Source organism: Nannobrachium achirus (assembly GCF_963921795.1).
Source record: "Nannobrachium achirus genome assembly, chromosome: 9".
NCBI classification, from domain to species: Eukaryota; Metazoa; Chordata; class Actinopteri; order Myctophiformes; family Myctophidae; genus Nannobrachium; species Nannobrachium achirus.
The window spans coordinates 56,005,231-56,032,340 of record NC_137818.1 but is presented as its reverse complement, the minus strand read 5'-3'; the positions used below and the strand labels follow the sequence as shown (position 1 = coordinate 56,032,340).

General features: G+C 44.9%; 1 protein-coding gene across 1 annotated transcript in view; it reads left to right on the top strand.

Annotated features, from left to right (window-relative positions):
* LOC308290992 (cadherin-4-like) overlaps window positions 1-27,110 on the top strand; it is a gene marked incomplete at both ends in the record, with an annotated part of 281,660 nt that overhangs the window by 110,538 nt on the left and 144,012 nt on the right. Inside the window, one exon of the mRNA XM_080732906.1 lies at window positions 5,019-5,042. Coding sequence (XP_080589032.1) covers window positions 5,019-5,042 — 24 coding nt within the window. The remainder of the gene's footprint in view (window positions 1-5,018; window positions 5,043-27,110) is intronic.

Below are 27,110 nucleotides of genomic sequence, written 5' to 3'. Positions count from 1 at the left end.
CTCTGTCCCAGTGCACTAGTGGATGAGTGTTCGCCACGCGCAGCCTAACCCAGGCTAATTAAAACCTGAATGTGGTCTATTCTGTGCAGTCATACGGTACATTTAAAGTAATACCTCATGAATAATTGAGCCCCACACCCCATGAAAGAAAATACAAATAAGACATATTCGTGTATGCTTAAGAGATGGTTTATTTAATATCTAGTTGAGTTTCTTTAGCTAAAAGCCCGGTTTATTTTGAGGTATATGAAGTAAGGGTATATTAAATACATTCGTTAGTGGGACTTAATATAAGAAAACATTTTCTTTTAAACACTTACAAGTCATTCACATTTCATATGCATGCAGCTTAATTCTAATTGCCATATACTGTCAGCACTTGTGTCAAGCCAAAATATAAAATAATTTGAAAAATAACACTAAATGTTATTGAAAAGTTTCAAGAACATAAGTAAAACATAATATGAGTACTTCCTGTACTGTGTGCGAGTGTACATGAAAGAGGCCGTCCCTAACATCCTGCAGAAGCAGTCCTCTGTAACCTTACTGCAGCTACACATTCTTAGATTAAAGATAAAAAATAACGGAACATGCCAAGAATTGCCAATTTACTCTATCTGTCAGGGATCTGGTATCTATAGCTAGCAGTGAACTTTCATCAGCACTGTAATTTGGAGCTAGCCGGCAAAGGTGGTATTTTCCTGTTTGTGCCAATCACCTGCTGTCTGTGGTAGAATAAAGGCGCTACTGACCTTTCCTTCTGGACACGCGGTGGGAAAAAAGCCAACACCCGTCTCCGAGTTCCACGACCCGACCCGCTTGTTACCTGCCCTAACAAGCGCGCCGACTCTGCAAAGCAAATGACAGAGAGAGCACAAGGAAAGCAAGCCACATCCGTCTTCATAAGCTAGTCACTTCTACAAAAGCCGCTGTTATGCGAGCAGGATGTCGGCCGTGGGGGAGAAAAACATAAGGAATGGAGATGTGTTACAGCACAGTTAGAGAAACCATGGCTAAAGGCTGAGCATCATACACTCCAGTAATACAAATGCTTATCAAAGCAGTAATATTGTAGATGTAGACCCAGCAGGGATTTTCTATCTCAGGGGAGACTTATTAAAGCTCCCTGTGTAAAAATATGCTCTTCCAATAGACTACATAACAGTCCCTCTGCCATTGGTTGTGATCATGATCTATCTCACACTACAGTCATTTACACCCATGTGGAGGGTCGCCGCCACTGTCCCGGGGTCACCATTAGTCAACCAAGCTTTGTGATTTCGTAAATTTGACTGATGGGCTGTCAATGACCATAAATGAGTGTGATTAAGAGAAGACAAGCTGAAGTGTAGGAATCAATCCTAATTACATTAGTGTTGATGTATGAATAGTAGTTTATCATCCAAAGACAGCCGTATTCATGCTCGCCCCATGCCCAGACACGCACGCATGCATGAATGCACGCACGCACGCACGCATGCACGCACACACACACACACACACACACACACACACACACACACACACACACACACACACACAAGCAGCACAGTTTTTTTCCATGCATTGGACATACATACTGTGTACACGCAAGTGAATGTATGTCAGGCACACTACACACACCCAGGAGTCACACACACACACACACACACACACACACACACACACACACACACACACACACACACACACACACACACACACACACACACTCAAACGATAACATGGCCTTCATTTGTCTTGAAGAAGTGGTGATTAGCTGCTGACAATTTCACACCTCATGGCGAGGGGAATAAAAATCCCATCCAATTTCTGTGTGTAATCAGAACCATTCCCAGAGCACACCACTGGGAGGCCACAACTTCGAGAGGTCAGTGACAGACTGTTTTTCACCGGAAGTCTAATTCAATCAAACCGTGACAATTTGAATCACAATAAGGCGATAAGCACACGCATCCACTGTCACGCCTGTTAGACTAAACGTGGCTGCTCTGCCTCTGCAAGTGTTCCACCGATACCACTGGTTCACCAGCTATGTTCTAAAGGTACCATGGTACCACCCGTTCACCAGTGGTGTCCTACTAGCACCAAGGTACAATACCACCAATTAAGCCCTGCATTGACTGCTGCTTGTTTGTCTTTATGTGAAAGTCTGGTTTCACTGAGTCCTTTTGTTTTGTGTGTGCAAAGGGCACCAGCCTAGTCAGGGACCAGTCTGGAACAATGCAATTTGGTAATGTCATGCCCCACCCAGTTAATAACTCTTGTACCTGTTGTCTGAATACTCGCTGTACCCATTGTTAGATGACGCAGTGTGCCTTGCCTGCTAACTACAGTACCGATATCGTTTGGTATTGCAATCAATTGCTGATCTGGGAGTGATGCAAGTCAGGAACAATTCAAGTTGGGAATGCGTGCCCCACCTGTTTATGCAATACCCAGAGCGTTGTATGGAGAGAATGGCGTCACTCCCATTCACTTCATGGGGCCAGGTCTTCTATTGGTGTATAGTGACAAACCGCGAACTGGAAGTTTCCAGAATGCACTGGAACTCTCTGATTAGATGACTCTGGTAATACCCTTTGTACTTGTACTTATCAAAGTACTCGTTGTACCTGTTCTCAGAGTACCCAGTGCCGTATCCATTATTATACAACCGATCAACTAATATGTCAGAGTGTGTGTGTTTGTGTGTGTGTGTGTGTGTGTGTGTGTGTGTGCGTGTGCGTGTGCGTGTGCGTGTGCGTGCGCGTGCGTGTGCGTGTGCGTGCGCCTGGCAAATCCGGCTGCTATCCAATCACTGTTGGGAGCATTGGAAGCTTTGCCACAAGGGGTAAGGTGAATAAATGTAGGCCATCACACAGTTAATGCCATTTGACAGTTCTTATTATCTCTTGATGTGTCCTCGTTTCCCTTTGTGTTGGCACCCGCAGTAATGTCTTGAAATAATAATAACAAATCCTCATACTCAATGTAAATGGGTAAGATTGTAGACATCAACATTAATGCACAAGTGTTTATTAAAGGAATTCATTTATGGTTGGGTTATATTCATAGTGTGATTTGTTTACTTGTTTACTGTAGAAGCCACATTCCATTGAGGTTTAACAAAACTTCTTGAAAAATCTATCCTCTCAGTGAAACTAATATACAAAAGATTTATTTGGGATGCATATCATTTACATATAGTATCCCTACTGTACTGTATGTATCTCATCATCTCAGAGGCAATGGCCAACTAATTTATTCAAACACCTCACATTAGTCATGTCTGTTTGACACGGTTCTTATCTCTACATAAAATGTATGATATGTGCTGGTGACATGTTGAATAATAACCACATCAGAGTCTGTAATGATGCCAAATCTCTGAACCAAGGATATTTTTTTTGTGTCAAGATTGACTGTAATGAACTTTTAACGATGTGAATCTTCATACGTTATAGGACGGATTTTCTGTGTAGCTTACTGTGCAAACAGTCACACAGTGAATCTATCAGCCCGTATACATAACCCTCTTCCTTTAAGGAGTAATCCTTATCCTTTCTTTATACTAAGAAAGAAGGAACTGGTGATTTAATAACAAAAATAGATTCAATACCGTAAATCCACTTGAACAGTAGTAACAACAAAATATCACTTGCTCTGTTTTAGCAGAGCAAGTGACCACTTTCTCTCTACACCAGAAGATAAAGTAGACAAAAGAACAATCCCATAATACTACTCAACTCAACAACTTAAAGGAACATACCACCTGAGTAAAGACCTTTTTCCAGAGCGCTGCTGTGTAGCTGCGGTGTCGCTGTGCGAAGCGGTGACACTTGACACGGCAGTTATGGTTGCTGCTCTGAGAAATCGGTCTATAGAGCATAGGGTTACACGTACAGTATAATAACCACAAGGGTGAAATCTCGCTCTTTCGAACGACCGTCATTTCGACAAAGGAGCGTCGGGAGGGTTAGGGACTCACCCCACGGAGGAAGGTTAGGTTTAGGGTAAGGGTTAGAGTTGGGTGTCGAAAAGATGACACATATGAAACAGCGAAACGCTCCCAACCACAAGGCCAGTATTTAATACCACACAACAAAAAAGCGTTTACAACCTTTAATGCTCAGTCCAGTCCTCCGATGCCACCCCCACAATGGATGCCCTCTGCCAATTTGTCAAGTGTTGAATTGTCTTTCTTTTGGCCCAACTCACCGCAAATCTGTCTTGATTCAATTATTCTGGTTCCTCGTCTATGGCCATTTGGGCTTTTGCGGGCGTATTATGGTCAGTAGAGGAATGTGCTCATGGATTTGGGCTGCTGAGAGTGCTGAGCAAACGAAGAATTATTTTCTATTTCCCTTTATTTCTGAATTATGGTGGGCTTGACAAGTCTATTGATGTAAAAAATGAAACCGTGGGAGCTTAGAAACAGTGTCCCCCTGAATATTTCATGAAAATAATAAGCATTCTTTTACTACACTCCTTTGTTGCTTGCACCCCTCCCTCTATTAGTTCAACAGACAAAAAAAAAGCTCACCATCCCTCCCTGTTTCTCCAAAACGCTACTCTACCTGTCTAAGTCTCTACTGAAAATATCTGGTTGGCTCCATCTTTGCAGCACATTGATGTCACTAGTTCTTCCCACTTCAAGTAAAGTGTGACCACGATCAGGGATCCAGAGAGACTCACTATTCATGCCCTCTTCACTCCCGTTCAGTTTGTTTGGGGGACATCTATCACCCTCGAAAGTACACACACAAGTATGTGGGTGCCTGGGTGGGGTTTGCTCAGCATGGCAAAGTTTATATTCTTTGCAGGGTTGAGATGAGAGAACACCCTGGATTGTGTGCAACAACGCCCCGTTCCTGTTCATCCAATGTGTCGTTTTGTTCCCTCCTAGTAAATCACTAACAGGGGCTGTCATATCTCCTCCATGTTATTTACTGCAACAGCCTTGCAGCTCCTAACACATGTCTCTCTCTCTCTCTCTCTCTCTCTCTCTCTCTCTCTCTCTCTCTCTCTCTCTCCAGATACCACAGTATCGTCACAAAAAGGTAAGACAATACACAATCAAGCACCTTGAGTCTAATCCTTCCTTCCAACCCCACGTGTGTTTCAGATGTGTGTGTCAGGGCTGTGGGTGTTTTTGTCTGTACATGTGAGCTGAGAGATCAAACACATTTTGTGGTGATTTTAAAGTGAGTGATTCAGCGCTGCTGTTACAGAACAATCTGTTTGATTACAATGTCTATCAGTCGCTCGCACTGACCGTACTAGAGACGGAATGGATCCTGCAATCTGGAGATGATTGTCAGTCTCCGTTTATACTTTATTTTCTGTAAAGTCTATGCTCATCACCAATCAGCCCTTCTGTTTGTTTGTTACTGTGAGGTCGGAGGAGTTTGTTTTGCATAGCAGACCTTTGGGAAGATGCAGCCAGCAGAGATGTTTACAGGGATGCAAGTTGTTTTGATTGGGGCCAGACAGCCTGACCGCATGCATAAACAGCTCTGGGGGTCTTGGTTCTGTTAGCTGTGGCAACATGCAGGTGCAGGATGCACTGAGCCGTTTACAGCCGCTGTTACTCTTTAAAATGGTCATAATGCCAGAGGGCGTGTCTCGGTTCTGTTGTTGCAAAGTGTGAGCAGACAATCACACAGGAGAATCCCCCCCGCTGAGTTTTTGTTTTGTAAACTTTCTTTGATACTCTGCTTGCCATACAAGAACATATTGTGATTACTTGCTGCAGCAGAGTGCACAAGTACTGCGATCTATCGCATATCTGTTTTCCTAGTGTTATTTATATCAAGGTTCAAGGTATTACTTTATTGTTACGTCTTTTGTATAGGTACATAAGAGTAAAACTTATTTTTGTTCATCTTGAACAGACTGTGGTTGCGATGGTGTAGAGCTTTGATGATTCCCTGGGCTTTTTTGACACAGCGTTCGTCGTACAGGGCTTGGATTGGGGGGAGATCACATCCGCTGATGCGTTCGGCTGTGCGCACGACCCTCTGCCCGGCCATGCGGTTGAGGTCGGTGCAGCTGCCGACCTGCCGTACTAAGCAGTGAGGCAGCCAGTCAGGATGCTCTCTGTGGTACCTCTGTAGAAAGCTCTTAGGACTTCTTCTTCAGCTTCCTGAGAAAGTAGAGGCGTTATTGTGCTTTCTTGACAACCCACTCTATCTGCACTGCCCAGGTGAGATCCTCAGTGATGTGTACTCCCAGGAATTTTAACTCTTTAACCCTCTCCACTGCAGCGCCCCCGATTTGGAGGGGTGAGTAGTCAAAGATTATCTCTTTTGTCTTGTCCACTTTGAGAGATACTGTAGGTTATTCGCCTGGCACCATGATTCTCCATTTCTCTCCTGTAGGCTGTTTCATCATCATTCGTGATCAGGCCTTGACTGTGGTGTCGTCCACAAACTTGATCACTTGGTTCGAGCTGAACAGGGCCACGCAGTCGTGGGTGTACAGGGAGTACGCATCCTTGAGGGGCTCCTGTGCTGAGAGTCAGAGGGGCAGATGTCTTTGTTCCCATCCACACCACCTGACATCTTCGTGTCAGGAAGTCCAGGATCCAGCGGCAAAGGCTTGAATTTAGACCCAGGCTCTTTAACTTGGTGTCATAGTTTGATGGGAATTATGGTATTGAACGCTGAGCTGTAGTCAATGAATAGCATTCTCGCATATGACTTGTTTCTCTCAAGGTGTGAGAGGGTGTAGTGGAGGGATGTGGCAATGACATCATCAGTAGATCTGTTCTGACGATAGGCACATTGCAGTGGGTCCAGTGTGAGTGGCAATTTGTCATTGATCAGGTCGCACTTGTTGATGGTGACGTCACCAAGAATGCTGGTCCCTGATTGGCTACGGCTGACAGTTACGCCACAGATTCGCCACCGAACGCAGTATATCGTCACTGTCGGGCAGAAACCTCGTATCTCCAAGTTTCAAATGTGTACGTTTTTCTTCGCGAAGTAAAGCCCTGCTTCATCAGACAAGGCCGTCACACAAAAGTAGTGAAAACAGCAGATCTACAAGCACACAACGCCTCGCGGTGCGAGGCGTTGTGTGCTTGTAGATCGGCTGTTTTCACTAGTTTCGTTACATTTTTTAAATGATATAAACGAACGGTTTTGGACATACAAGATTTCCACCCGACAACGACGATATACACACTGCTGGCGCACAAGTAGGCCATACATAGCCACGAGTGCACAAGGCGCAAGTTGGCACCTCATCAGAGTGCAGTCTAGTTAGTAGCATGGTTTTCTGTAATATAGCCTCAGAAACTTGGTTTCTTTGTAATAGGATTGTTCATCACAGAACTCCAAAGGCGCACGCACACACACACACTCCCACGCACGCACACACAAGAATAAGCCGAGCGCTGAACACGTGCCAATGCGAGGCCCATATATGTGATGACCGTGCTCCGTGCTGCGCTGTCACATGGGCTCTATAAAGGTAAGTGATGGTGGAGCGCCTGCGTCTCCCTGGCTGATGAATGTGGACGGCGAGCAGAGGCTGGCGTGGCGTTCATCATCTCTGCAGAGCTGCTCTCCCATCTGGTTCTGAAGGAGAGGGAGAGAAATAAGACAATGACACAGCCTGGGAACGCACGCACACACACACACTAGAACATTTTCAGAGTGTGTGTATGTGTGAGAGAGCGCCTTTTGTGTGTTCCTGTACAGTGTGTGTGGGTGTCTCTTCCACTGTGTCCTGCTTGTCAGATCTGTTCCTTGTACGCTGATAACCAATTCATGACCAGATACAGAGGAGCACAAGTTGACAAGCGCCGGCCCACACATACAGTACACACTCAAACCCACGAACATACACACATGCACGTACGCATTCATGGACACATGCACGCACACGCGCACACACAAAAGAAGGATTCATACACGTTATCTTCGGCTCAAGGCTCCATGTCTCTTCAGTACCAACAAAGTCATCTATAACTCACTGTGTATAAATGAGCCAGCCATCCTTCTCCATGGCTCACTGTGTGTGTGTGTGTGTGTGTGTGTGTGTGTGTGTGCGTGTGTGCGTGTGTGCGTGTGTGCGTGTGCGCGTGTGCGTGTGTGCGTGTGTGCGCGTGTGTGCGTGTGTGTGCGTGCGTGCGTGCGGCCGTGCGGCCGCGCGCAGCTCTGCGCCTGTGTGTGCGCGTTGCGTGCGTGATGGTTTGTGTGCTTTGGCAATGTCAACTACGCGCAAAATCGATCCTTCAAGTGCCCACTTGACAGTGGGAGGTTTCTGTAAAATGTCAAATGAATTCACGGCTCGAGTACAAGCACCGCGTTTCAGAGATTCTGCACATATTTAAGTGCTTGAGTGGTTGAATAACCTTTGCTGTTTCTGTCATGATGAATATTGAATCTCATTATAATCCGACCTTAACGTGGCATTTTCTTGATGTTTTTGAACATTTTATCTGTTATGGTCCTTCAAACGTGGAGGGTTGTAGGTTTTAGCCTATAAAAACCACTCAGATAAACCATGGCCAGTTGTTTTCTGTCTGGGTTCTGTTTTTTTTAGCTGCAGTGATAAATGACCTGTTCTGGTGGAAAACCTTCACTGTGCCTTCATTGAAATTTCTCAGACGGTATGAAGCCCTTGCCCCAAAACTAACCTTGCATCAACAGTAACTGTCAGAAAGCTTGCTTTCTATTTACTGTTACAGTGCTCAGATATGGACTAGAGCCTGCCCACTATATCGGGTAATTTCCACATACTATACATGCAGATACAGAGACACAGTTTCCATCACCGCTCCAGAGGGGAACATCCCAGAAATCTGGATGTTCTTTTGAAAGCCTATTAACATCAGCAGTAAAAACCCTTTCTTTCTTTCAGCAGAGAACCGCAAACACACAAATACATTTTTTTTAACATATAACTGAACATACCCACCCGCTTCCAAGACCACTATATTGACCCATGCACTGCCCCTCCTAACCCCCACTTCCGTTCCCACAAAGCTAAATGAAGTATATTTATGGCACTTGTGCAGGAGAAACAGTCTCCAGGAGACGTTCCTCTAATTTCATTTTCAAAATGCCAGCGATAAATATATCAAGTCGCTGAATCGAATCAGAGTCTCACACAGTCCCATCCGTCATGGCCCATCCCCCAGGGCCTGTGGGCGTACTTCAACCAGCCAAAAAGCCTTTGCTGGCACCATAAAATGATAGAGAGGAGAGAGAGAGAGAGAGAGAGAGAGGGAGGTATGAAGAAAGTGTAAGAGAGGTGGGAGGGAGGTGAGTGGAGAAGGCGGACTGGAGCGGGGAAAAGCAGATGGATGCATGTGAGGAAAAGAAATATGCCGGGAACAAAGAGGGGCGTGCATATCTTTGCGTGCTTGAATGCATATGCAGCAGCATAAATTAGCTAGCGTGTGAGAGTACGGGAGCATGTGCATGCGCTGAGGTCAATGCTAATTCTTCGACACACAGCGGACCTCGCGAAGGAAGCCTGTTTAAGCACTGTGGCTGTCAGTGGGGCCAGCACGATAATTGATTAATCACAACACAAGTTAATTGATTGCGTTGTTCATGGCTATAAAGCTATCGAAAGCCTCCTCGGTTCAAACAGCGCTTTGAGCTGCGTCCCTCCCTGTGCCTCTGAAAGCTTCAGGTTCACACGGTCTGTTCCCTTGCATCCTTCCATCCTCTTTCCTCCTCACTTCCTCATCATCTTCACCTTGCATTGGACACCTTTGCAACACTCTCTCTAAACCCCTTTGCGTTTGCCTGTCCTTTTGTTTCACCTCTCTTTCAGCCCTTCCTCCCTCTCTGCATTTATTATCTCTGCGACTGTGTGCAGGCTAAGCCTGGCGTGAGTCGGGGTGAAGCAGCTTAGCACTAACAGGGCTAATGAAGTCAGACCCATGTGTCCCTCCCAAGGGAATCAATGGTGCTGCTCAGTGGAACCTGACAGTGTTTAATGATTAGATGAATCATTCAGTCACCCGCTATGAGGAGGCACGCACGCTGATATGTGGTTACATCCAGTGCATGCATACATCTACGCACGCACATATGCATGCACACATGCACACACACACCCATACATGCACATGCAAATGTTGTACGTACACAATGAGTCAAACTTCCACTCCTTTGCACAGAACAACTCTCAGCCTTGATTGATGACTCAAACATGACATCAAGGGTCTGCACAGCAAAGAGATTGGAAGCAAAACTAATGACAGATAGATTTAGAGAGCGAGCAATCTGGCTATTGATCCCCGCTACGTGCAGGAAGGTGGAATAAGAAAAAAAAAGGCAGGCTTCAAGAGAGAGATTTATCCCTCGCATTGATGAGCAGACTGTAAACAACTCCAAACATTCCATTCAAGAGGCATGCTGTGATCCATGGTGTTGCTTCTCATTGCAGCTTGAAAAGCATGATGGAAGATCACTCAATTAGGCCAACATCTTAAAACCTTTTTTTGAACATTTATTTTCAACTCTTCTCATAGGCCTATTAAGTTATCATTCCCTGTGCCCACGTACGACAGCTCGCTGCATGTGTGCATTGTGTGTTACAGCAGTGGTTCTCAAAGTGGATTCCAGGGACTCTGTGAGTTCTTTTAAGGGTCTAAATTGCCCTAATTAACCCTAATGGGTCCATTTGGTTCCATTTGTACACTGTCAGAGTTCAAATGGGGAGACCTTGAAATTTGAAAGTTTGAGAAACACTGTGTTAGAGTGCAGTCTGCTAGTGTGAAAAGGTCCATGGGAGAACTGGGGGGCACACGTCAGTCCGACATCTCATTACTCCGACTACGTGGCTACGCATGTGGTTAGGGTTAGTGTAGCCTGTATGACTTTACTACAACTTAAAGAATGATTTTATCAATTGGCATAACCATATAATCCTATTATAGTTATGCTGGGGGGTTTTGGGCTAATTATCAGAAGTCCTAGGTTCGACTAGGGAGCCAGTAATTGTTTCACACCAGGAAGAACACCACTGCAATGTTGTACTATTCGGAAGGCATGAAATGCAAACACTTCCTTTTAATAATAATAAATGTAAAGATGAAATAGAAAAATAAGAAAAACATTCAAATACTTTTTAAACCTTCAAAATACAAATACAACCCGGGTAATCAAAAACAAAATAAAATCCTAATTGGCCAATATCTAAATTCAGATTCAAAAGTTCAAGTGATCACTGTAATTCCCTTTAATCTCCTTGTATCGCTGATGTGAAATCAGTATAATTCCCAATAGTTCAGTAACACCACTAGGAGAGTGGTGTGTGCTTGACTCAGTCCCACTGCACTGTGGATGTGCAGTGGAGTTGGTTTTGTCCTACCACACTGTAGAGTGAGCTGGATGGGTTTGGAAATCGAGACAGTCAGTGGAATTTATCTTCAGTCTTCTGCATGCAATTATTGGTTATCTTCTCCGGTTCTGCTGGTTCATCTCTGTGGGTTTAGCTCGCCATCTAAAGTCCAGGATCTTCCAAACAGTTTCAACAGGCTCCAAAAAACCTGACCTACAGTAGTAAGTCAGAGTAGGCACTGTCATTGTATGGCATATAGGGAATTATAAACCAAAGCTAAATAAAACATATCTTCTTGTAATTATCTCTCATCATTTAACATCAATTAGGGAATTACTGTTAAACCAATAAACATCAGCTTACTGTACAATTCCATTGATCAAAACAAATAAAATAAATAATCAAATAATCAGTATCAATACAGAACAATTCTTTGTACCAAAATAAAATAAATCTCTTTACAGAAATGGCATAACACTGCTACACCAGGATCAAACATGGTGCTATGTGGCCTGTACAATGCAATGGCAGCCTCCATTAGTGGGTGCAGGGCAGGCTGCCTGTACAGTCACATGCTGTAAAAATTAACTAACTGAAAAGTGCATTTCAGTATTCATCATGTGCAGGAAGAGTGTGTACACTTCTCCCAATAAACATCCAACTTGTAACTGCTGTGCACAGATACAGTACATCTAACATCAACCCAGTTCATTCATTCACCATGTCCCCCTCAGCTAGCATGCTAATTGTTTGTAGCATCAACCAATGAACAATCCTCACCATGCTGGTTATCTCTCTTTTCACATCAAACTCGACGGATGGACCCTCTGGCTGGAACCATATGAACTATCTCTGGCTAAAACAGTAGCTAGACTGCTTTTAGCTGGACTTTTATCACTTTTATCAGTTTAAAACCAGGTAATGGTTTGTAGCTGCTCTGTGGCTGCTCTCTCTCTCTCAGGTGTGGCTTCAAAAGGAAGTGTCATGGTGCTGCACATAGCACTATGCTCCCTCACAGGAAGTGTCAGGTTACAAAATAAAAGTACTCAGCTTCAGAATAAAACAACTTGGTTGATGTCTAGTAGTTTTCACATTGTGCTTAATCATAAATATTTAACCCATTGTATCCTGTTAGATGGTGTTAAATATATTTCTGTAATATAATCAATATGTTGGCACATATTTCCTTTAGGACACATATTCAGGTTTTATCATGTACACAGCTAATCACTGGGTTACACCCTCCCCCCCTGAAGCTATGCACGTCCCTGTGCATTGGAACGGCTGCTTGGTAACAGGTTTAAGGGATGGGCTGGGGTAAAGATCAGGTCTTAGTAAAGGACTGAGGTAAGTTTCAGAGTCTTTGGTTTCCATTAAGGCTTCAGTGAAAGCGGTGCTCAGACCATGGAATAGGGACTGGACAACGGATATCAGTGGGTTTCCAGGGGTTGAATACTGAAATCTTTCAGGTCCTCCTCTGTTCCTCGTTGAGCGTCGGACAGCACTGGCTTGTCCATCAGTTTCAGCATCTTCAGCTGGCACTGTATCATCAGTTACCACTGGAACATTTCCAATTTCCGTTTCCTCTTCTTCCACAGGAACATCCTTTGTAGGAGTTTGTGAAGTTTCATCGGTAGGTAGTTCCTCTTCAGGACACGAGTCTCCTGGTAAGTATACATCGGTAGGTTCTGTAGTGTTTTTCTCCTTTTCAGGTATCTCATCAGAAGTAGAGGGTAAGTATCCATCACCAGAAGCGGCTGGCGGAACATCAGGTAAGTCTCCCACTTCAGGTAGGTAATCAGGTAGGTCGTTGTCAGCATGTGCCACTGGAACTCCCTCAGGGAAAGCACTGGCTACTCCCTCTGGAGGGTTGTGTTCAACAGTGGACACTGGCGTACGTTGTGACTCAGTCATATCTTCAAGGGTTGGATCAGAGCGGTTGTTTGCTCTGGGAATTTCATGGATTGTTGTAAATCTGGTGTTTTCCATATCAGGCTGCTCACTGAACCACTCATAAGGAACTTCATCCTCAGCGTCTGAGTGTACACTCACATCGTCAGGTTCTGGAGCAGACGCTCGGGTTCTTGGCTTGCGTGGTTTTGGCAACTCAGGCTCCTCTTCAGTCAGTGGGAGAGATCCACATGGAAGTAGCAGGTCTCTATGGAGAGTTCGCAAAGGACCATCTTTGTCCTCTGGTCTGAGAGTATAGACCGGGAGATCTCCAGCTTGCTTCACTACCACATATATGTCCGACTCCCATTTATCAGCAAGCTTGTGCTTACCGCGTAGGCGGACAGCTCTCACCAACACTCTGTCACCAGCTTCTAGCCTGGAAGCGGTTATGTGTCTGTCGAATCTTGTCTTGTTCCTTTCTGCTATCTTTTTGGCATTAAAGGTGGCTATCTTGTAGCTCTCTTCCAGATGTGCCTTGAGCTTCTGCACATACTGTGAGTGAGACTTGTATTCACCATCTTTCAGAGGTAACCCAAATGCCAGGTCGACAGGCAACCTTGGTTGACGACCGAACATTAGTTCATAGGGCGTGTACCCGGTTACGTCATTCTTCGTACAGTTGTACGCGTGCACCAGGGGTTTCACAAAGTTTCGCCATTGCGATTTGTCTTTGTTTTCCAGCGTTCCAAGCATACTTAACAACGTCCTGTTAAAGCGTTCGACAGGATTTCCCCTGGGGTGGTACGGGGTAGTACGTATCTTACGGATACCTGCAACCTTGCAGAGTTCCTTGATAGTACGTGACTCGAAGTCCGGCCCTTGGTCACTGTGTAAACGTTCTGGGACTCCGTAATGGACTATGTAGTTATCCCAGAGACATTTTGCAACTGTCTGGGCCTTCTGGTTTGGTGTTGGGATGGCAACAGCGTATTTCGTAAAATGGTCGGTTATCACTAAGACATCTGTTGTATTACTTCTGTCAGGCTCTATAGACAAGAAGTCCATACAGACAAGCTCTAGTGGTCTGGTGGATATTATGTTGACCAATGGTGCGGCTTTTTCTGGTGGTGTTTTTCTTCGAATGCACCGGTCACAGGTCTTGATTTTTCTTTCAACGTCAGCTGCCATCCTCGGCCAGTAGAATCTGGTTCTGACCAAGTCTAGGGTACGCTCAATACCTAAGTGACCCATATCATTGTGAAGGCTTTGAAGAACAACAGCTCGGAGCACTTCAGGTAAGACCAGCTGGTAAGTGACACGGGCGTTGTCTTGCCGTCTTCGGTATAGAACTTGGTTGCGCAGTTCAAGTCGATTCCACTCTCTTAGAAGGAATGGAATATCAGGGAGCTCTTTTCTGACCGTTGGAGGTACTTTTTCTCCACTTTCGATTTGGGCTATGACTTCCCTGAGACAGGGGTCAGCTTGTTGCAATTCTCTGATATCTGTTTCGGACAGATGGGGAAGGTTAGGTAGACCACCATGCTGTTCTTCATTCACAAAGTCATCTGGTAAGGCATCAGGCGAAATTGCTAATGACTGCACCAGAGTTAGAGCTCCATCACTGTCTTCATCTTCATCTGTAGGATTACAGACCATGTGCTTCTCACAGATGGCATGCACAACTGCTTGACTTAGACCAGTTTCAGGGTCAGACAGATGTGTTTGAGTGAACTGACTTATGCGTTCTTGTTCCTTCTGGGACATCAGATCATTAGTCAGCTCTCCATGGGGCCTTCTGGAAAGACCATCTGCATCAGAATTCAGTTTGCCTGCACGGTATTGGAGTTTGAAGTCAAAATTGGACAATGCTGCTAGCCATCTGTAGCTAGTGGCATCTAGTTTCGCGGTGGTAAGTATATACGTTAGTGGATTACTGTCAGTCACGACAGTGAACTGGCTTCCGTACAGGTAATCACCAAACTTTTCTACTGCTGCCCACTTTAAGGCCAGAAACTCCAGTTTGTGGGCTGGGTACCGTGACTCGCTGCGAGACAAACCCCTGCTGGCATAGGCAATCACTCTCATGCAACCCTCTTGCTCTTGGTATAGGGCTGCCCCAAGCCCGATGGTGCTGGCGTCAGTATGAAGGACATACGGCAACTTGGGGTCGGCAAAGCCAAGAATAGGGGCTGTAGTAAGTTTCTCAATGATGGTATGAAATGCAAGTTCACAGGTGGTTGTCCAGCGGTCACCAAAGGGTTTTTTCGGATCATGGTACTGGTGAGTTGTCACCTTGGGTTTGGCATTCTTGTGCATTGGCGGGTATCCAGAGGTCAGGTCAGTGAGGGGCTTAACTATACTGGAGTAGTCTTTTATGAAGCGACGATAGTACCCAGAGAAGCCAAGGAACGATCGCAACTCTTTCAGCGTTTGTGGCGTTGGCCACGTTTTCAGGGCTTTCACTTTTTCAGGGTCGGTCTCCACTCCAAATTGGGATACGATATGACCTAGATACTTGACTGATGTCTGAAAGAATTTGCATTTCTCGAGGGAGAGTTTCAAGCCGTATTCCTTCAGTCGAGTTAGAACTCGCATCAGTCTTGTCTCGTGCTCTTCCAACGTCTTGGAGAAAACTATGATGTCATCAAGGAATACAATCACTTCTTTCAGGATCATGTCGCCGACGCATTTTTCCATCAGACGTTGGAATGTACTTGGAGCATTTGTAATGCCTTGGGGCATACGATTAAACTCCCAGAATCCCATGGGGCAGACGAAAGCGGTTTTGGCTTTGTCTGGCTCGTCAACCTCGATCTGGTAGTAGCCGGATTTTAAATCGAGAACGGAAAACCATTTCGATCCGGTGAGTGTCGTGAATGTCTCTTCCAGGTTTGGGAGAGCGTAAGCATCCTTTACTGTCTGTAGGTTGAGTTTTCTGTAGTCGATACAAAGGCGGACTTCTCCATTCTTCTTTCGTACTACTACTATAGGCGAAGAAAATGGGGATTCCGACTCACGGATCACTCCAGCTTGCAGGAGTTCTTGCAGGTGCTTACGGACCGCTTCCCGGTCTTGAGGATGTATGGGACGGGCTCTGTGTTTAAAGGGGGTTTCATCCGAGAGCTTGATTTGGTGCTTCACCTTATCAGTTCTTCCGAAGTCAATATCATGCTGAGCGAATACTTCGGGCATACTGTTCAGCTTCTCTGTGATACGCTCCTTCCACTCAGCTGGGACAGGAGAGTCATCAAAGTTGAACCTTGTATTGGAGTTCAGGGGAGATTCTGTTTTAGGTGAAAGAGCACTATGCTCTTGGGAAAGGACTCTCTGAAAAGCACTGAGCTCGCCGATGACACACCTCTGCGGAATAGTAATGTCATGTTCAGATTCATTGGTAAGTACTACTGGTACTTTGTAAGGTTGGTTTGTGGGCAAGTCAATGAGGCAAGTGTTCACCAGCAGTCCACCTGGCAAGGAGGACAAAGAAGGCTGCTCCAAAACTACAGAACTCTCAGTAGTGAATAGATTTGCAGCGACACGGCCTTCCAGGACCACCGTTTGGCCCGCTGGGACCAACTGGGGACTTGTGCTATGCATCTTAACCAGCCCGTGGTTACCATCCTTGTGTTGTCGCTGTCTCAGTTCAAGGACCTTTAGTACTGCCTTGTAGCCATGTGCCACTGGCTGTTGTGTCTTCGAAGTGGTTTCAGAATAGGTTTCATACAAGACATCAAGCGTGTTGGTTCCGATCAGCACAAGTGAGTTAGAGGCAGTTCTGATATCTGGGACTACTAAAGCGAGGGTGGGCACCTCAACTTGAGAACCAAGGAACTCTTTGGGAAAGGTGACACTTAGCTCGATGTATCCCAGATAAGGTACAGACTGACCGTTGGCTCCCTCAACTTCAAGCAAGTCATAGAGTGGTTTGATCTGGTATTCAGACAGACATTGTTGCAGGAATGACTGAGGGACCGTGGTAACTTGTGAACCTGTGTCGAGTAGACAGTTGACAACTTGTCCTTCTATTTCAACTTGCGCTGTGCTCTTTGTACCTACCAAGCCTTTTGGTAGCTTGAAAGGAGTATCTTTGGTTTGAGACATTTTCATCAGGGCGTGCTTTTTGGCAGTTACTTTGGGTTTGTCTTCAATGGGACGTGGTTGATCATTTACAGCTCCAGTCTGTCCCTCGACAGGAGCAGAGTTCAGTTTAAAGAATTGATGGTTCTTTGTGTATCTGCTTCCCATTTCTGCTGTCGCTCGTTCAACTCTTTTCTCTTTGCTGCTACGAGAGCAGGGTTTGCATCGGACTCACACGTGGAAGCGATATGTCCATCCTCTCCACAGCGAAAACAGTACCAGGGCTTTGGTTTTGAATTTTTGCTTTTAGGGGGAGGTGGATTGGATTCAGTCGGTGCATAGTCAGGTTTTTGAGTTTTAGTCTCCTTCAATTGTTCTTTCTTAGGAGCTCTTGGCTTATTCTTGTTCAACAGCGAGGTTAGCTGACTCTTCAGGTCTGCAACTTGTTTCTGTAGCTCTTGTATGCTACTGGAGTCAGAGCTGGCTTGACTGTCACTGTCGTCAGTCACGCTCTGTACACGCAGCACAGCTTTCGGCTTTGTGGCTCCTAAGTGCCGTTTCATTCTTGTGGCTTTCGCTGCTTGTCTGTCTTCCTCAGTGCGTATAAGCAGTAACAATTCTGCGAATGTTGGAGGATTATCTTTAAGCTTTTTGTCTTCCAGATGAAGGTCAGTAATCAGACTGTTCTCCCAGCAGCCTCTGCAAAACTGTCTGAGAAGATGCCTGTCTATGTCTTGCACTGGGACTCCTCCTCTACGTACAGCATTATTCAGGGCCACCTGAAGGCGTTGCAGGTAGGTAGAGGGTTTCTCTTCAGGAAAGTCTTGTAGTGTATTCATGAACCGAACGAACAGTTCTTCACCATCTTCGACTGTGGCGAATGCAGAGTCTAGTATTTGCAGGTATGCAATAGGTGGCGCTTCAGGCCCGAGATGCCTGACGACATCAGCAGCTGGGACCAGAAGGCTTTCAAGGATCTTGCGAGTTTTCTCAGAGTCAGACACTCTTTCTTTCAACATTAAATCAACATGAGAACGCCAAGTCTCATAGTCAGCTTCGTTGTGTGGTTTAGGGAGTTTTCCTGAAAAGGCTCTCAATCTCAACGTAGAGTGAGGATGGGAGTATTTGTCCTCACTTCGAACAATGTGCTCCACCACGATCTTTTGCACGTCAGGTGGATTGAGCTCACTGGGGCTTAAAGTGAGACCAGGTCTAGTGAGAGAAGGGGCAGGTACGTTTGGGACAGATGCAGTATCAATGGGAGAAGGGGTAGGTTGAAAGGGAATGGCAGTGACAGACAGCTGTTGTGACAGTTGGCTGGGCTTCGCACTCTGATCAGGGTTCTCGGTAGGTTTAGAAGTGCTTTGTTCAGTGGACTCATCTCCACCAATAGACTCTGCTATTTGTGACATGACGTCCCTCAACACCTCAGTAAAATCTTTCCCACTCAGCTTAGCTATGCCCTTTAACTCATCAAGGTAAGACTGTGTAGCATTGCTCCCCACCCTCTGTGTGTAGACTGATGCTAAGGCCTGCACATGGAATGAGACATCAGGGTTATCTGAAAATGGTTGACTGCAAGGCAAAAGAGGTTCTAATGCTTGTAAAGCTGTGCCACTGTCAAACACAACGATCATGTTTGTATGGAACTCTGATGCTGTGTCATCTATAGTATGGACATCATGGATGGAACCATACTTCTCCAAGAAAGTTATAATGTCTTTGTCATTCTCTGTACCTTTCTCTGTACCTTTTAAACTCACTATAACAGCATTTGGAACTTTGATACCTTTCTGTTCAACAATAGTATCCATTTTTGTGGCAATGCACGGTGGGTTATACGACAAATGTGGTGTCTGTTCTGGTGTTATTCTTTTATCTGGCTCCTGGCTACTAGCTCGCCACGTTATGTAGCCTGTATGACTTTACTACAACTTAAAGAATGATTTTATCAATTGGCATAACCATATAATCCTATTATAGTTATGCTGGGGGGTTTTGGGCTAATTATCAGAAGTCCTAGGTTCGACTAGGGAGCCAGTAATTGTTTCACACCAGGAAGAACACCACTGCAATGTTGTACTATTCGGAAGGCATGAAATGCAAACACTTCCTTTTAATAATAATAAATGTAAAGATGAAATAGAAAAATAAGAAAAACATTCAAATACTTTTTAAACCTTCAAAATACAAATACAACCCGGGTAATCAAAAACAAAATAAAATCCTAATTGGCCAATATCTAAATTCAGATTCAAAAGTTCAAGTGATCACTGTAATTCCCTTTAATCTCCTTGTATCGCTGATGTGAAATCAGTATAATTCCCAATAGTTCAGTAACACCACTAGGAGAGTGGTGTGTGCTTGACTCAGTCCCACTGCACTGTGGATGTGCAGTGGAGTTGGTTTTGTCCTACCACACTGTAGAGTGAGCTGGATGGGTTTGGAAATCGAGACAGTCAGTGGAATTTATCTTCAGTCTTCTGCATGCAATTATTGGTTATCTTCTCCGGTTCTGCTGGTTCATCTCTGTGGGTTTAGCTCGCCATCTAAAGTCCAGGATCTTCCAAACAGTTTCAACAGGCTCCAAAAAACCTGACCTACAGTAGTAAGTCAGAGTAGGCACTGTCATTGTATGGCATATAGGGAATTATAAACCAAAGCTAAATAAAACATATCTTCTTGTAATTATCTCTCATCATTTAACATCAATTAGGGAATTACTGTTAAACCAATAAACATCAGCTTACTGTACAATTCCATTGATCAAAACAAATAAAATAAATAATCAAATAATCAGTATCAATACAGAACAATTCTTTGTACCAAAATAAAATAAATCTCTTTACAGAAATGGCATAACACTGCTACACCAGGATCAAACATGGTGCTATGTGGCCTGTACAATGCAATGGCAGCCTCCATTAGTGGGTGCAGGGCAGGCTGCCTGTACAGTCACATGCTGTAAAAATTAACTAACTGAAAAGTGCATTTCAGTATTCATCATGTGCAGGAAGAGTGTGTACACTTCTCCCAATAAACATCCAACTTGTAACTGCTGTGCACAGATACAGTACATCTAACATCAACCCAGTTCATTCATTCACCATGTCCCCCTCAGCTAGCATGCTAATTGTTTGTAGCATCAACCAATGAACAATCCTCACCATGCTGGTTATCTCTCTTTTCACATCAAACTCGACGGATGGACCCTCTGGCTGGAACCATATGAACTATCTCTGGCTAAAACAGTAGCTAGACTGCTTTTAGCTGGACTTTTATCACTTTTATCAGTTTAAAACCAGGTAATGGTTTGTAGCTGCTCTGTGGCTGCTCTCTCTCTCTCAGGTGTGGCTTCAAAAGGAAGTGTCATGGTGCTGCACATAGCACTATGCTCCCTCACAGGAAGTGTCAGGTTACAAAATAAAAGTACTCAGCTTCAGAATAAAACAACTTGGTTGATGTCTAGTAGTTTTCACATTGTGCTTAATCATAAATATTTAACCCATTGTATCCTGTTAGATGGTGTTAAATATATTTCTGTAATATAATCAATATGTTGGCACATATTTCCTTTAGGACACATATTCAGGTTTTATCATGTACACAGCTAATCACTGGGTTACATTAGGGTTAGGGATAGGGTTAGTAATGGGGAGAGTTGGACGAACGCAACGTCGGAGTAATGCGTGTCGGAACAACAACTCGCACCCGGGAGAACTTGGCCCCTTCTTGCACTGTTCGCCACACGCTACTTTACTGTTCATATTATACAGAGATAGCACCAGAATATACCGGTACACACTTCCTTTATTCTCTGTTTGTCTTTCTTTCCCTGTGTCTGTGTGTGTGTGTGTGTGTGTGGGTGTGCGTCCATGCGTGCGTGCGTGCATGTCTCTCCGCCTCCCATCCCATCCTTACTTAAGATATTTCTTCCCACTCCCGCTCCTTAACCCTCTTGTGGAAACACCTGTTTAGCTCTACTCGGAGAATCCAAAAACACTGCACTTAATTGAAATGCATGCACACTCCTGCCAGTGTGTGGGCACTGCTCCAAGTCTCACCAAGCACGCTTAGAGGCTGGGTATGTAAAAGCAGCAGCTCCTCTCTTTGCCCCCCCCCCCCCCCCCCCCCCCCCCCACACACACACACACACACACTGCAGCAGCTGTAATAACTGAGATTGTATTTGTGAACACGGTTAGGATCCTTGACCACTATGTGTGGCTAGTGCTCCACCGTATCACTGTGGTGTTGGTCACATTTATTTTGACCTATTCAGATGCATGGTCCACATGCTCCTACAATATATTGGCACACGGAGCCAGTTATTTATGGTCTAGCACAGGGTTTAAATGACAACCTCTCCGTGCTCACTGCGGACCCCACAGCCTCTGCTCAGTTGAGAGAAGGCGCTCATGTCAAGTGCTGTCACCTGTACACGAAGCAATAAGTAGTAATGTTGCCTGCAACAAGCTCAGCCGTGAAAGGCTCTCCATCATCACACACACAAGAGACTGATAATGTATTTCTGTTTAGCCAGAATAAACTGGCAACTGGAGCTACTCAGTGCAGGCCAGACACAGAGATAAAGACAATGCCGCACAAACAGGCCCCGCGTCTCTGAATCATTAGAGATGTCTGGCTATTGAAAGGTTTCTCTGACTGAGACAGAGGGCAGACAAAACATTTCATGAAACGAGCGAACTGAGAGTCTTCGCTGGCAATTAGATGGGAAATCTTTTGTTCTGGGTTTAGCAGAATTTTAGGCCTGTCCCATATCCTAACTACAAGATAATAGCGTCACTGACGGGCAGAAACTTTGTATCTCCAAGTTTCAAATTTGTACTTTCTTTTTTTTTCTCGTAAATTAAATGTTACACCATACAAGACAGTTGCACAATACTAGTGAAAATAGCAGATCACACAGTACCGTTGTGTGATTGTAAACTAGTAGGCTATTTTCACTAGTTTAAATCATTTAAAAAAATGATAAATACAAAACAAACGGTTTTGGACAACGATATGAACATTGGGAATGAAAGCGTTCATGCCTGATGGGGTTGTGGCCAGGTGTTTGTTAGATTGGTTGTTAATCCTGAGAAGCTTGGCTATTCCTCATGTTTCACCCAGGAAAAAAAAAAAACTGCCAATCTCAGGAGGTCAATGACTTCCTGTCATGTTTGAAAAAACATATGACTGTCCTGGTGCTCCCTGCTCGGAGTCACTTACAGCCATCATATATCTTCATCTGTTTACTGACAAGGCGTCACAGCCTGAGCAGAGGCCCACGCTGGGTTGGCAGTGCCAGGGAGGTGGGTGGCATATTGAGCCCAGCAGGACAACTCCTATGTCTGCCTGCTCAGCAGAGGGAGTGGGCCAGCTTGGATTGGCACAGCAGGGTGGAACAGAAGGGTTCAGGAGAGGAGGGGATCGAGGAGGGATGGATAGAGAGAGGAAGACACATTACATCAGTCTCTACTCTCTACGCTCATAGTTATCTGACAGAGAGAGAGAGAGAGAGAGAGAGAGAGAGAGAGAGAGAGAGAGAATCATGTCGAGTTCAGATGCATGCCTGCAGGTGTTGAGCATTTACACAGATCTCTCATACAAGGTTTTTTTGGAGGGGAATGTTTTCAAGCCCCTAGCAGTTAATGGCTGCTCACTTCTAAGTCAGCGTGTGCATATTTAGACCCATAATGAGAAATGCACATAACAAGTGTCTCCCTCCACTGGCTCTGCAGTTCCGCTAATTAGGCTGGTTTTCGCTTTCTGCCATTTTTACACTTGCTAGACACCCAAAGACATGTCACCACTCACTGCAAGGCAGATAGATACTATGAAGCCCCCCAACCCCTCCCCCCAAGGCCCACCACCCCCTCATTTTCAGAAAGAAAAGAAATTAAAAGTGGAAAATACATGCCAGAGAAAAAAGGAAAGAAAGCGTTATTTCCCTTGTTTCGTTCTTGCCAACTGCCAATGAATAGATCTAGTCCAAAAGCATCTCTCTCTTTCTCTCTCTTTCTCTCTCTCTCTCTCTCTCTCTCTGCCCTCCCCCCCCCCCCCCCCCCTCTCTCACACTTTCTTCCATCAAGATCTGGACCAGTTGTCAGCAGCCCTATATACTGTAGAAGAAGTCCTCTCTTCCATTTTCTCTCTAGTATGTTCTCAAGCTCAGAATAGTTGCTCTGCTTTCTACTCTCTACCCGACAATGAATGACATCTGCAAGACATACGTATATTTTATACATGAACCGTACATGTGCTCTGTAAGAACCTTGTTATGTTTCCATGTGCTGGTTCTTAACAAACCGTTTTTTTTACACTCAGCCGAAATCAGAATAAAAAATTACAGCGTGGAATTACAGCATGCATGTACAGGTATATTCTTCTGTATAGAAGTTTCCTGTCAGCCCAAATTTGCTCCGGAGACAGATGTGGCCCCTAACAAACGAGGTAGACCCAGATGGATTATCCTTGGCTAATTCCAAGCACAAATCAGCCCCCCAACCATCAATAATTCATGCGAAAGACTTTGAAAAAGTAGACACCGCTTAGCCCATTAAGATTCCAGACTGGCACAGGGCCACGGTGGCACGCAGACTCTGTGCACACCTTACCTCCACATGCAGAGGTTCTCTATATGGAAATGGAATGCTCATTAGGAGAAAGTAGAAGTTCATGCATCCCCCATAAGCAGCATTACCTTGTGTGCAGCACCATCAGCGTGGACTTGATGCTGAAGATGACAGTAGAGACAGGCAATTAGAATGAGGACTGCTGCTGGGATGTGTTGAGCTGTGTGGATTGATCTCTGTGTGTCAGTTTTGCTGCAGCACATTTTCACACCTCTAGGAGAAATACTGTCATTTCCTCTGTTTAACGCTTCAAGCTTCAAGAGGATCATGCCTCCACCGTATATAATATGTACCACACTTCATGTTTGCTTTTTTTGTGCACGCATCAGTTGAGGTGTGTGTTGGATGTTGATGCAGGGATTTAGCAATTTTCCAGAGTTCACCACTCTTATTCCCATTTGAACAAATGTGGAGAGGGGGACTCCAGACTAGGGATGGGACGATACGCGATATTATCGTTTATCGCGATAAAAAACACTCACGATAATCGTATCGTGGAGATTTAATTTATCGTGATATCGTCCTTCGTCATGCACTGGGATCAATTCACCTTTTATTTGCCGAGCTGCATATCCGGTACCACTTATACCCTCTATAATTGGTAAAAGGTACTTATAACATACGTACTCTATGCAGTCTTTTTTTCACTCTGTCAAATGTCTTTGCCAAAAAATAGCCGATCTACAAGCTCCCAACGGAGCTTGTAGATCTGCTATTTTTTTGGCAAATGTTCCGCCCCAGGATAATGGATTGCGTAAATTGCAATTTCTTTTGTCACAATAATCGTGATATGAAATGTTCATATCGTCCCATCCCTACTCCAGACACTTCTGGCTGTCTATCTGTATGCTTGTCTTTGTCCTTCTCTGTCTCCCTCTCCCCTAGAGACTGTCTTTCAACTCAGTTATAGAGACACTTGTGCCCCAGAGACTCACTCTCTATCTCTATCTATCTAACTCTCTCTCTCTCTCTCTCTCTGTCTCTCTCTCTCCACCCTGTCCTGTAGACACTGGTGCCCTCAGAGACTGCTACCTTGGTGTACAAACAGCATCTGGAGAAGAATCACATCTATAAACATTCCCAAGAGAGTTGGCAGTGAAACAGAGAACTTTATGACTTTGTAGCTCGGGTTTGACTTTAAGCACTGAAGAGTGGCGTACGGTCTTTATTTTAGATTTCTCTTTTTCTGGGTGCGTTGTTGTAATTTCAAAGTACACCATGTACTGTAGGTCTGTCAAGTGAATTGTGATAAGAACCTCCTTGGCATGCCGTCACGGACCATTTTTAAATGCCCATTTTCCATTTAGTTGTTACTTCTCTGTCCCTGCAGTGTAGGAATGGAGGCATATTCTGTTAGTAACATAACTATTCCAGGTGACATTCTTTCCGTTACATTACCCACTGTGGCAGACAGGGAGAGCTGTGTGTCAGACAGGCCCCCGGAAAAACACTCCCACCCGACAGGTAGAACTCAAACGGTGGCTTCCTAGAAGGAGTAGCAGAACCTCTACGCTGCTGTATGTGGGGGAAGACCGTGTTCACATAGGGTTTGATTTTCCACCGCCGGTTTTGAGGCATATGTTTCAACGCAGAAAACAGAGTTGGAAAGGGATCCCTGGTAGATCTCTCTCTACCCCTCTATCTCGATCTCTCTTTCTCTGGATGTGTGGGTTTGTCTGTCTGCTTGTACAGTGTGTTTCTACTTGAATGTGTCTCTGCTTCAGTGTGGTTGTACAGTACGTGCACATGTACATCTTGCCCCTTTCTGCACGTGTGTGTGTGTGTGTGTGTGTGTGTGTGTGTGTGTGTGTGTGTGTGTGTGTGTGTGTGTGTGTGTGTGTGTGTGTGTGTGTGTGTGTGTGTGTGTGTGTGTGTGTGTGTGTGAGATTGTTCGCGTGTCAGAGCCCTGGAGCTTGGAGTGAAGTGGGCTTGCAGTTCCACTGTCCTATTGGATCCAATCTGCAGTGCCTGCAGATAGATGAGATATTTTTCTAAAGATATGTTTTGTGGCACATTGATGACAGGAAATGGGGAGAGAGATGGGAAGTGACATGCAACTGTCGGGATTGGGAATCTAACCAGCGACACGCTGTCAGGCTATACTGAGCCTAAGTGGTATGCAGACTCAGTCCTTACCCATTATTACTCGTCCTTACCCATGTGCAGCCTTAGCCGTTTATGCCTTACCCGTGTATTTATTGCGACCGTCAGGTTGCAGTTACTATCAAAACCTCCACCAGCTGTCAGTCAGTCTTGTCAGTCTGTCTGTCAGTCACACGTCACACTTTCCCCCTTCTCATATCTCCGCCACCATTGCCCCGATCCATGCCAAACTTTGCACACACACTCCTTGGCTGCCAAACCACTACTTCCACCCCTCATTTCTCGCATGGCCCTCTTCTAGCGCCACCATGAGGCCGATTCTTGCAAAACACATTTTTGGACACTGCTCCTACACATTTTGCCCTAAAATCACGCAAATCGGTACACCGTATGTCCAGAGTCATGTCATCAACATGGATCTGTCACAGTAAGCGCCACCATCAGGACGATTTTTACCCGATTTAGGGAGTCTTTAGGGAGTCTTACTGGTACCAAATATTGTATAAATAGGTTGGCTGACGATCTGGTAAAAAGTAACTATCCTTTTAATTTCATACTGGAAGACCATTGAGGTTTGATTGGGTTGAAACGTTATCTCAGTAAATTACATGGAACTCCATATTTGTTACAGCCCATGCATAGCAGCAGCTTTAACCATGGACCCGCTGTTCCCGACAACGAGCCAGCAGCAAGGAAACTCACGCAGTCAACTGTTGTCCGAGACTTCAACGCAGTCGAGAGTAAAGAGACATTGTCTGACCTACACGGGGGGGGAAAAAACGTTCCACTGTAAACAGTGCGATAAGAGTTTCAGTCGGTTAGATCACCTGAAACGTCACCAGCGTATCCACACAGGAGAAAAACCTTTTCACTGTAAACAATGTGGAAAGAGTTTTGGTGAGTTTGGTAATCTTATGACACACCAGCGTATCCACACTGGAGAAAAACCTTTCCACTGTAAACAATGTGGAAAGAGTTTCAGTCAATTAGGTAACCTGAGGATACACCAGCGTAGTCACACTGGAGAAAAACCCTTTCACTGTAAACAATGTGACAGGAGTTTCAGTCGACTCTACATTCTAAAGAAACATCTGAAGCGTATCCACA